An 11,002-nucleotide genomic window follows, 5' to 3' on the forward strand; every position below is an offset into this window, starting at 1 on the left:
CATATGACCATCAGCCATTACTCACAAACACCGGGGACACATTGGGCGTCTGGTGAAATCCATTTGATCCAACAGATTTGTCCAAATAATCGTTCTGTCCATTTTCCAGTGTTTGGGAGCAGATGATTGGTTGCCATATGCTGCTGAACATTACCAGATTTAGGTGTCCCCCCGACATTAGTCACACAGCGCCCATAGTCTCACCAATGGCTGACGGGCAATGATCAGCTCCCGGGCTGCAGAGCTTACAATTAGCAGGGTAATATTCTCTGTACGGCGTACCCATGGGGTGTCAGTAGTCCATTCCTGTTATCTATTGTAACGCCCGCAGAGACCCCGCTCACCCGTCAGTCTGTCATACACACATATACAAGTGACGGCACACAAGGGGCGACGCAGCGGCATGTTTTGGGTCACATTTGCTTTGTGTCGCTGACCGGCTTCTGAGCAGCCCATGTGACCTGTAATCTGGTCATGTGACCACAATATATACATGGCTGCCGATTATTCCTCTGTGTACCACAGACAGCGCGTGGCCATAAATAGACTTGTCTCCTCCTTATCACTGTTATTATATATAAGCAGCATTTATATTCCTGCTGAGAGGACACGGCCATTATTATTGCTGTATATAGGGCAGCTGCGTGTGCACTAATTACTGCTAATTACATGTGCATCCCATTAGCCAATTATGGGTGGTACTTATATACCTGGCTCATTCATTACCCCACATGTTTCTGAGGGAGCTGGGTGTCCAGACTGTGTAAGGTAATGGGTCTGGTGGGCAGGCTGGTATTTGTGATTCCACTTGGAATGATTTCTGTGTGTAACTTTTGCAGATGGACAAATTATGTTGGAGGGGCAGATGTAACAGGTGCAGAGTGTGCCTTATGGGTGGGGTGTGTTCAAACTGAAATCTAAACTGCAGTTTAAGCATACCTCCCAACATGACCCTCTCCAGGAGGGACACATTGCTCTGCTCCTGCACTTCTCTCTTATTGTATGACTAGCTGACCCGCCCGGCGATTCCCAGGGAAACCTTGGGGGGTTTTTATTTCCAAAATTGCTGAAAAATGTCCTCTTACAGCATGTTGTGCCAAAGACCTACAGTAAGACTGTAATTTGTTAAAGATTCCACCATAATGTTAGAATGTGTTTGCATTGCTACTCAATGACTGCAATGAAATCAGGTGTGGTGTTTGAAACACAACGCTCCTGAGTTGATAACTTGTGTGTGTTGATGAATTCCACATCCACTCCTGAGATTTAGCACCTATGACCTCCAACATCTGAGGGTCAGAAATTGGTACAAAATCGAAAACCGACATGGCCACACCTCTATTTCTATACTTTAAATGGTACAGTTTCTAGGGTGTGTAATTACAGGCACTGAGTGTGTGGAGACAGGGGTTGGCGTTACTTGCCATAACTAATTAAAAATTCACCGATCCTGCCTGCAGCAGCCTCTGAGATCTGGAGATCTGTAAAGAACATGCAACGGGCGTCTCTACCAAACAGTGGGGCAGCCCCTGAGTGTGGGAGCAGGTGCGCGGGCCTGGCCACATGACGCGACGCACGCTACCTGCACCACTGGGAATGAGTGCAATGGGTTAAGTTCTTCACTACACCTGCTGCACCGATCCATCCAGCGCAGTCATAAATGGTGCATTGATAAGGTTTGGAGTGTAAGAAGTTGAAGAGTAATGCTGTGTACACACGGGGGAGAAGTGCTATAATCGCTGGGAATATGGTCGCAGGCGACCATATTGCCAGTGATTGGGAGTGTGCCCCGGCGATAAATCGCCGGGTGCGCGCTCCCGTTTTCTGCCCCATTGTAATCGCTGGTCGCAGGAGCTTGCTCCTGCGACCAGCTAATTACCTCTGCGGCACCCCCAGCAGAGGTTCGTTTTCAACAGCGACCATCTCTGGTCGCTTGTTGAAAAAGAGACAATGAGCAATATATTGCTAGCAATATATCTCCTCCACCGTGTGTTTGCACCTTTAGACCGCTAAAGATTTGCCATGTTAAAGTGTACAATTTACTCAATAAAACGTGAAAAGTGAGTAAATTGTACAATCAAGAAATTAAAGTAGGATTAAATAATAAATTCTGATTCAAACTGATAATTGTTTGGATGGGGTGGGTTGCGAAACAAATCTATAGGTGGGGGGTATGGATATTGTGGGCATAATTGGTGTTTGGTACACCTACAGGGGGTCCTTAATTGATGGGATTTTCACTACAGTGTCACCATAGGGGGATTCCCAATTGGGGTCCAGGTGGTCCTTTAGGAACCCTTTACAATTCCCACGGTCACCCTTAATGATAGTCAATCACTGAGGGAGACCGTAGGCTCCAGGAGAAGAGACCAACGGGATAGTAAAGGGGTCCCTAAAAGACCACCTAAACCCCAATAGGAAATCCCCCCCCCCCCCCCCTATGGTGACGCTGTACTGAATTTCTTATCAACTGGGGACCCTGTAGGTGTATCAAACACCAATTATGCCCACAATATCTATACCCCCCTCCACCTATAGATTTGTTTCACAACCCACCCCCATCCAAACAATTATCAGTTTGAATCCGAATTTATTTTTTAATCCTACTTCATTTCTTGATTGTACTTCTATGTACACATATTTATTTCATGATTTTGTAAATTGTACACTATAATGTGACAAATCTTCATCTCAGTCTTATTCTTCAACTTCTTACACTCATAACATTCAAACAAATACATGCAGAGCTCATGCCCATCAACAAAACATTATCTATGAACCAAGAGTCTGGGAAACCCTTAAGGCAGAGCAGTGCCTAACATCCAACTGACTAACAGGGTGAGTGCAGTGTACCCACTTTGTACTGATCAATGGGTGCATTGGCCAGGACAAAGATTTCTCAGTGTAACTGGCCGGGGAGCAAAGAGACTGATATAGGGGGGAAAAAACAGTACTTTTATTTGCCGGTACAGACTGTTAAATAAACCGCAAATTATTATTTTTTGTGTGTTGTATGTATCTGTCCTATGCGTAAGTGTGTGAGGTGTGCTATGTATATACAGTATCTGTGTTGTGCCTTTTTTTTGTATCTGTGCAGTGTTTAAGTGTGGTGTTTTTTTTGGGGGGTGGGTATATTGTGCCATTAAAAGTATGTTATCTGTGCAATGTTTGTGTGTTCTGTGTATTGTACTGTCTTTGGGTGTGTTGTACCATGAGGTGTGTGTGTCTGTATATGCCGAATGTGAGGTGCGCTACATGTATATGTATATGTGTAGTGTCCTGGCAATGCTTAAGTGTGTGTGTGTGTGTGTGTGTGTGTGTGTTTGTGTTTCTGTATCTGAACAATGTGTTTGTTGTACTGTTTTTGGGTGTTATGTGTGGGTTTTTTTTTTTTTTTTTTTTTTGGTACTTGTTTCCTAGCATGACACCACTTATTTAAATTGTATGCAACCAGGTTGCAAAATCAGGCCCCCAGACCTAATTTTTCATTGTAATGCCCCCCCCCCCCCCATTGTTAACGCCATGCCACAATCAACGTGAACCTGAAGCGTGGTGAGCGGCGGCAGTACGCGTCCTCCGACCTTTTCCTACCCCCACTATCCCTGTCGGCGTAGAGTTGATTTTTATATAGCGTGGCGAGCACATTACTTCAGACGTACTAAGCGGCCAATCGCGGGGCTCAACACGATTTTATATAGTGTGGCGAGCCCCAAGCAACTCAACGCCGACGTGGATAGTGGGGGTATGAAAAGGTCAGAGACGCGTACTGCCGCCCCTTGTGAGCTCGCTGCACTTGCCACGCTTCGGTTGGCATTCATCGTGGTGTGGCGTTAACAATGGGGGTGCATTTGACATTGTATACCCACCCTGATGGGTAATTTCTATCAGAAATTGGGTATGGGGGCCATTTAACATTGGTTCCTATGTAAAGTAGGGTCCATCGCATTGGATGCCATTATAATGGCGTACAATGGACCCGGATTTACATAGGAATTTAACATTACACAAAATGCTTACAATGTAAAATCTGGTTGCATCGCATGCCGTTATAATGGCATGCGATGGACCCGATTTTACATTTGTCAGGAAACATCAAAAAAAGCCCGAAATCGGGTCCGTCTGGTCCCATCGCATACCTTAAGTTAAGGTATGCGATGGGACCCAATGGGCGCCGTGCTAGGAAACAAGTACACTTTATTTTTTATTTTTTTTGTGAGGTGCGCTACGTATACAGTATATGTGGTTTACTGTGTGTGTGGTCTATGTAGATCCTCAATTATTCCTAATTGTTTAAAGCCTTCACCATAATGGTAAAATGTCATTCATACTCAATGACAGCAATTAAAGCTGGTGTGGAGTTGTTCCTTCGTCAACAGTTTTGTCAATCTTTTTCCTAGATCATCAATTAAGGCAAATTAAAAATACTTGGTGTTTTTTGGGGAAATTTCACATGGAAATTTAAATCCGGATACGTGGAGCACACCACAGGGTCAAGAGGTATCTTTTGGCTGAATTTGGTGGCTCTGAGTGCTACGGTGTCTGCAATGCGAGAAACGCACACACACTCCAACTTATTATATTGATTACCATCACCTGTGCTAAACTGGTTAATTGATAAGGAAGGTGTCACCACAGGTGATGGCAATCATACATTAAGAGGGAAGTGCAGGAGCTGCTTAAATGAAAATGGACCATCGTAAAATGTCCACCCCATACAGCAGACTGTTCTTTGAAACTGTCTGCTGTAAGGGGGAGGACATTTTGTAATGGTCTGTTTTCATACCAGCAGAAGCCAGGGAAGACAGGACCGCAGACAAAATCTGCGGCTCCCAGTCGCAGCACAGGGGCATGGGTGGCGGGGGGGTTTATCTTTACTGGGGGGGAGGTGCTATTTTCATAGTTACGCCACTGAGTGTAAAAATAAAGCAGCCAATACTTACTCTGCACAGAAACAATATAACCCATCCAGATCTAACTGTCTTGGCACCTGTTACATCTGCCCCACCTGCAGTGCAGCATGGTTTTGTCCATCTGCGAAAATGGCATCTTTGCAAACAGTTCTGAATCCGGTTTTATGTTGTAACTGCCTCCAGTATATTCTCCTGTACCGTTATCTCTCCCGGGGTCTCTGTGAATATCTATCCCTTACAGGAGATGTCTTGTTCCGTGTTCCCCCTTCTAGATATTGTACCACACCGCTGAGCTCCGACCACCCAGCCACAGCCCAGAGATGGCAACTACAGAGCTGGAATCCTACATTAATCGATTGATCGACGTCTTTCACCAGTTCTCACTGGAGGAAGCTCTGACCAGGGGGGAGCTGAGGATACTACTGGCGGACCAGCTGGGGGATGCCATACAGGTGAGACCCCTCTAGTGTGGGGGGCATGTGTCAGTGGGGTCACTTAGGGTGTGTTAGTGTCCAGCACATAAAGCAGGGGAACCCCGACTGTGGGATTCTAGGGTTATCATAGTGGCAGATCCTGTAAGTTCTCTACTGCTCTGGGGGGTCCTGCACTGTGGGGGGATTTGGGGCATGTTCAGTAACGTGTTGTCTGTACCATCGCCTGGTGGGAGATGAGGAACCTGTATACCACAGGAATAAGAACCCTACGGGTGATGCCCACACCCAGGGGCTGCTTATTGTGACCCTGCCCTGGTTACCTGCAGCCCTGTAACTGAATGGGTCTGTGTATAGACATGGCTGACAATAGCTGTGTATTATGGAGAATATGTAAAGCCTAGACAGAACGGCACTCGGGACACTGGTCAGCAGACCAATCCGCAAGGCCACAAGGGATCACCGTTGTCGGGGACGTAGCCCATTCCTCCGGACCATGAAGGCTGTGTCCCTGAATGTTCTGTCACCTTGTGACTCTGCTGATGCCGTATTACAGCTATTTATCATGTGACCAGTCTCCTGAGTGCCGTTCTTCCTCCTGGACTCTGTATTATGGAATGGAGCAGCTGTTGGTCTAGTCATGAGTGCGGACTGATATTGGAACACGTTTATCCTCTGGATAATGTAAATTTACTGACGTGGTCTCCCATAGGTATTCCACTACCCAGGCCTCAGGCCAGTTATTACTCCCAGTATGGAGCAGAACATTTTGCTCCCACTCGCCACAAACTTGCTGAATCTTGACAGGTTCCGCTTGTGATCCCTTCTGTTACCATGGCAACCATCTGTATTGGCCAGGCCATTGTTGCATCCTACAGACTGTCCAATGGCAGCAACACAGGGGCTGAGTGACCAACAGACAGTTTCAGGTTGGACTGATTTAATCCTCGCACCGAGATTCATACCGGCTATCTGTATGACTTGGTATAAAGGTCCATGGAGCAGATGTACAAAGCAGTGAGATAGGTGAGCAGTTGCCCATGGCAGCTTGGCACTGAAGTACATCTACCCGTATTTACTAAGCGTTAGAGATATAGTACCAGCCAGTCAGCTTCCACCTACTGTTACAGGCTGGGTTTGAACCATGACAGTTGGGAGCTGATTGGGTGGTACTTTGGGGCTAGTATGCTCATAACTGCCATTTTCAACCACTGGGGCAGATGTATTAAGCCTTAGCAAGAGATAAATGCAAGGGTGATAAAGAGAGAAACGTCCAGCCAATCAGCTGCCATGTTACAGCCTGTGTCTTGAAAAAGTCATTAAGGAGCTGATTGGCTGGATGTTTCTCTCTATCACCCTTATATTTCTCTTTTGTTAAGGCTCAATACATCTGCCCCACTGTCCCTAACATGACAGTTAGGGGCTGATTGGAGGGTTGTAAGGCTTCTTACATAGGACCCCCACCGGGTCCCTTATCTGTAGGTGTAGCTTATACACGAGGTGTCCTGGACTGGTGTAACCATCTCCCTCCCTCTGACAGGGCATGAAGGACGCGTCATACGTGAACAAGGTCATGGAAGGCCTGGATGAGAACAGAGACGGCCGGGTGGACTTCAAGGAGTTTGTAACGCTGGTGTCCAGCTTGCTGATAGCTTTCCACCATGCTAGGCCGCCACGTGTCTGATGTCCCCGGGGGCCACGTCTGACTTAATAAACAGAATGTAACAGTGTTTCTGTGTCTGTCATGATTTGTAGATGTTATACAGGACGGAGCAGTGTACCGGGGGATGGGTGGGAGCCGGTCTGTCATTGGGGATATGGGTATAATGAATATCTGGGTACAGGGTTATATATATACAGGCTGTGGTTCCATAACTCGGACCTGAAGGTTTGCCTGATATCATCAGATGCACAACTAAATGTTTAGTGCACCTGTGAATTTCTTAGTGTCAGTGAGTAATGAATACACCTGTGGACAGGACAGAGTTCTCGAACCACTGACTTCCCCTATTCCTCACTGTTCTGACACCAATGAGAGTACACCCTGTATGTGCAGGTGCTGACAGCAGAAAGTTAATGGGTCAGAATCTCGGATGTTCCCTCCCGTGATGTGACTGGCTAATCACAGCCACCAGCAGAGGCCGCTATACTCAAACTAGGCAATTGCCTAGGGCGTTTGGAATGCCTAGGGGCACCAGTAGCTTCTGCTGATTAAAAGGATATGCAGCATGCCTATATTCTGTGTGTGAGTCTGTATCTGCATATGAAATAGTGTATTCATGGAAATCACTGTAACATAGCATTCCTTATGCAGGTACAGCCACAGTCGCACACAGAATATAGGCATGCCACATATCATTTTAACCATTGGAAGCTCCTTGTGTGTGCTGGTCATAACAATGCAAATAAGACGAATTTTCAGCAAAAAAGGCCCCCAACATTAGCAGAACTGACCAGGAGCTGCATGGCCTATTGAGGCAAGATGTATGAGGAAACATCTGTATCCAAGCAGAGGTCACAGCATTATGTGTGTCATGTGTATAAGGGCATTAATAAAGGTTGGCATAATGTGTTTATAAGGACATTAATTATGTGTAAGGGGCATTACTGTGTGGTATTATCAGGAGTGCAGAGAGAAAGGGGTAGGGGGGTACAAATTACCCCACGCCCCCTCCCCTTAAGTGACAGCTGCAGCTCTTCTCCTCTGCCCAGCACACACTGCTTTGTGCTGGGTTGCAGTGTGGCCATGGAGGTGCTTAAGTTAAAGTGCAATTCTCAGGATTTTTTTTCTAAGGGTATAATGTGAGGAGTAATGTCTATAAGGTAAAGTGGTACTACTGTGTGGAACACACCCCTGTTTGGGCTGCGCACCAAATGTGTGCACTGTTTCTATTTAAAATATTGCGGGTAGGAGCACCAAAATGATTACTGCTATGATGAGGGTTGATGGTGCTGGGAAAGGGGAGCAGAGGCGGAACTAGTGGCGGTGCTAGGGGGAACCAGCCAAAATCTTGCCTAGGGCGTCATTTAGGCTAGGGCCGGCTCTGGCCGCCAGTATGTGGTGCGGAGCTAATGGCGGCAGGAGTGTGCGTACGCCTTAGTGTACTGCGACTTGTGTAATTGAACTCTCTTAGGTCTTGCGGTGATACTGTCCTGCTGCTATATGGTTGGGGGTGCACATGGCTTCGGTCAACAGGATTGGAAGGTTAACACAAACCTTAGTGTTGACCAAGATGCTTCCCTATGTATTTAACATTGGGTATCATTGATTCGGGCCCCTGGGCTACTGCCCCCCCCCCCCCCCTGTTGTATATGCGATCCGTAATAAATGGGCAACCACAGACTTGTCTCCTATCACTGTTTTTATTCCTAGTAGACATGGATGTTAAGGCTTTGAGGTGGTGGAACTCACTGTCCCTGCTGCAGGAGAAGTGGGTGCTTAAATTTATTTTGTAATATCCAGGGCCGGCACCACCACTAGGCAAATCTAGGCATTTGCCTAGGGCGCCGGCCACTGGAGGGCGGCATTTTGCCCCCGGTGCTGCGGGGGTACCTGTCCTGCGGCGCTGTGTATTTAAAGCTGGCGGGAGGCAGCGAGGGTCCCTGCAGTCAATAAATAACGAGCGCTATTAGGGATGACCATCGACTATTCAAAATCATCGATGGTCCATGGCCGATGACGAATACTTTTGCCATCGATGGGGGAGAACCAGATGGTTTCCCTCCATCGATGGAACAGCAAAACGATGTTTTGCTTTTTTTTTTTTTTTTTAGCTCCGCCCCTGACACCTGCGAAGCCCCGCCCCCATGTTTTGATTGGCCCGAAGCCAATCAATCAAACACAATGGATGACATCGATATGTAAAAATATCGATGGTCATCCATTGCATAGTTTAGCACTATCGATGGCCATCCCTAAGCGCTATCCGCCGGGCTATGCGGAAGCGCTTCTGTTGTGAAAACACTGTCCGCACGCTGATTGGCTGAGCTTCACAACAGAAGCGCTTCCACATAGCCTGGCGGATATTGCTCGTTGACTGTAGGGACCCCTCTCTGCCGCCGCCAGCTTTAAATATACAGCGCCGCAGGACAGGCCCTGGTAATATCACAAAATTATGACAACCCAAGTTCATATTAATACCACTTGCCATTCTCAACGTTGTATATGTATTAATGTGCATGTGGTTTATCTCATGTGGGAAAAACCTCTCGCCGACTCAAAGTCCGCTTAGCGGAACATGTGAACAATATCCGTACAGGTTTGGCCACACATAGTTTCATGGCACTTTAAAAACACTCTTTGGACTCATGATTTGTTTTAAGGTGGGTATACACGGATAGATGTGGGAAAAGATCTGGGCGTTCCCGATCGATCGTAAAGACCAATCGTTCAAATCGTTCCGTGTTTTGGAACGATATGGCCAGCGATGCGCGCACCCGCCAGTCGTTAGTAGAGGTCGCTGATCTTCCCTGCATGCAGAAAGATCAGCGACCAATCGCTAACGATGTGCACAATCGTTTTGATAATCGTTTCTTCAGTGTACAATTTGGGTTTGGCTGACGACTATGAAACCACTCCCCTTCTCCATTACGTCAACCTGTCCCACCCTGGCTGCGTGGAGAGGAGCACCGCATGGTGAAGGAGGAAGCAGCGCGTAAAAAACTGTTTACCACCGCGATGTAAGTAGCTTTCTGCCCACCAATGTTGTACACACTGCACCCCATGTGTATGTAGCTGCCGCTGGCCACCAATGTTGTACACACTGCACCCCCTGTGTATGTAGATGCTGCTGCCCACCAATGTTGTACACACTGCACCCCCTGTGTATGTAGCTACCGCTGGCCACCAATGTTGTACACACTGCACCCCCTGTGTATGTAGCTGCTGCTGCCCACCAATGTTGTACACACTGCACCCCCTGTGTATGTAGCTACCGCTGGCCACCAATGTTGTACACACTGCACCCCCTGTGTATGTAGCTGCTGCTGCCCACCAATGTTGTACACACTGCACCCCATGTGTATGTAGCTGCTGCTGCCCACCAATGTTGTACACACTGCACCCCCTGTGTATGTAGCTGCTGCTGCCCACCAATGTTGTACACACTGCACCCCATGTGTATGTAGCTGCTGCTGCCCACCAATGTTGTACACACTGCACCCCCTGTGTATGTAGCTGCTGCTGCCCACCAATGTTGTACACACTGCACCCCCTGTGTATGTAGCTGCTGCTGCCCACCAATGTTGTACACACTGCACCCCCTGTGTATGTAGCTGCTGCTGCCCACCAATGTTGTACACACTGCGGCCCCTGTGTATGTAGCTGCTGCTGCCCACCAATGTTGTACACACTGCACCCCCTGTGTATGTAGCTGCTGCTGCCCACCAATGTTGTACACACTGCGGCCCCTGTGTATGTAGCTGCTGCTGCCCACCAATGTTGTACACACTGCGGCCCCTGTGTATGTAGCTGCTGCTGCCCACCAATGTTGTACACACTGCACCCCATGTGTATGTAGCTGCTGCTGCCCACCAATGTTGTACACACTGCGGCCCCTGTGTATGTAGCTGCTGCTGCCCACCAATGTTGTACACACTGCACCCCCTGTGTATGTAGCTGCTGCTGCCCACCAATGTTGTACACACTGCACCCCATGTGTA

The 11,002-nt window shown here is 47.7% G+C and overlaps 1 protein-coding gene across 1 annotated transcript; it reads left to right on the forward strand.

Moving 5' to 3' along the window:
- Nucleotides 1–30: 30 nt before the first annotated feature.
- LOC146007333 (protein S100-A12-like) lies at nucleotides 31–7,071 on the forward strand. The gene is made up of 3 exons (XM_083145684.1): nucleotides 31–259; nucleotides 5,183–5,362; nucleotides 6,882–7,071. Exons 1-3 carry the CDS (start codon nucleotides 221–223, stop codon nucleotides 7,023–7,025), a joined length of 363 nt encoding a protein of 120 aa, XP_083001810.1. The 5' UTR covers nucleotides 31–220; the 3' UTR covers nucleotides 7,026–7,071.
- Nucleotides 7,072–11,002: the final 3,931 nt, after the last annotated feature.

The sequence above is a fragment of the Crinia signifera genome, chromosome 6, assembly GCF_055691185.1.
Source record: "Crinia signifera chromosome 6, ASM5569118v1, whole genome shotgun sequence".
Classification (NCBI taxonomy): domain Eukaryota; kingdom Metazoa; phylum Chordata; class Amphibia; order Anura; family Myobatrachidae; genus Crinia; species Crinia signifera.

Bases quoted from the DNA above. Each gene is read 5' to 3' on its own strand.
- LOC146007333 (XM_083145684.1), top strand. From the start codon at position 221: ATGATCAGCTCCCGGGCTGCAGAGCTTACAATTAGCAGG. The intron at 260-5,182 runs GTAATATTCTCT...TCCCCCTTCTAG, and splicing joins CAGAGCTTACAATTAGCAGG to ATATTGTACCACACCGCTGA. The intron at 5,363-6,881 runs GTGAGACCCCTC...TCCCTCTGACAG, and splicing joins AGCTGGGGGATGCCATACAG to GGCATGAAGGACGCGTCATA.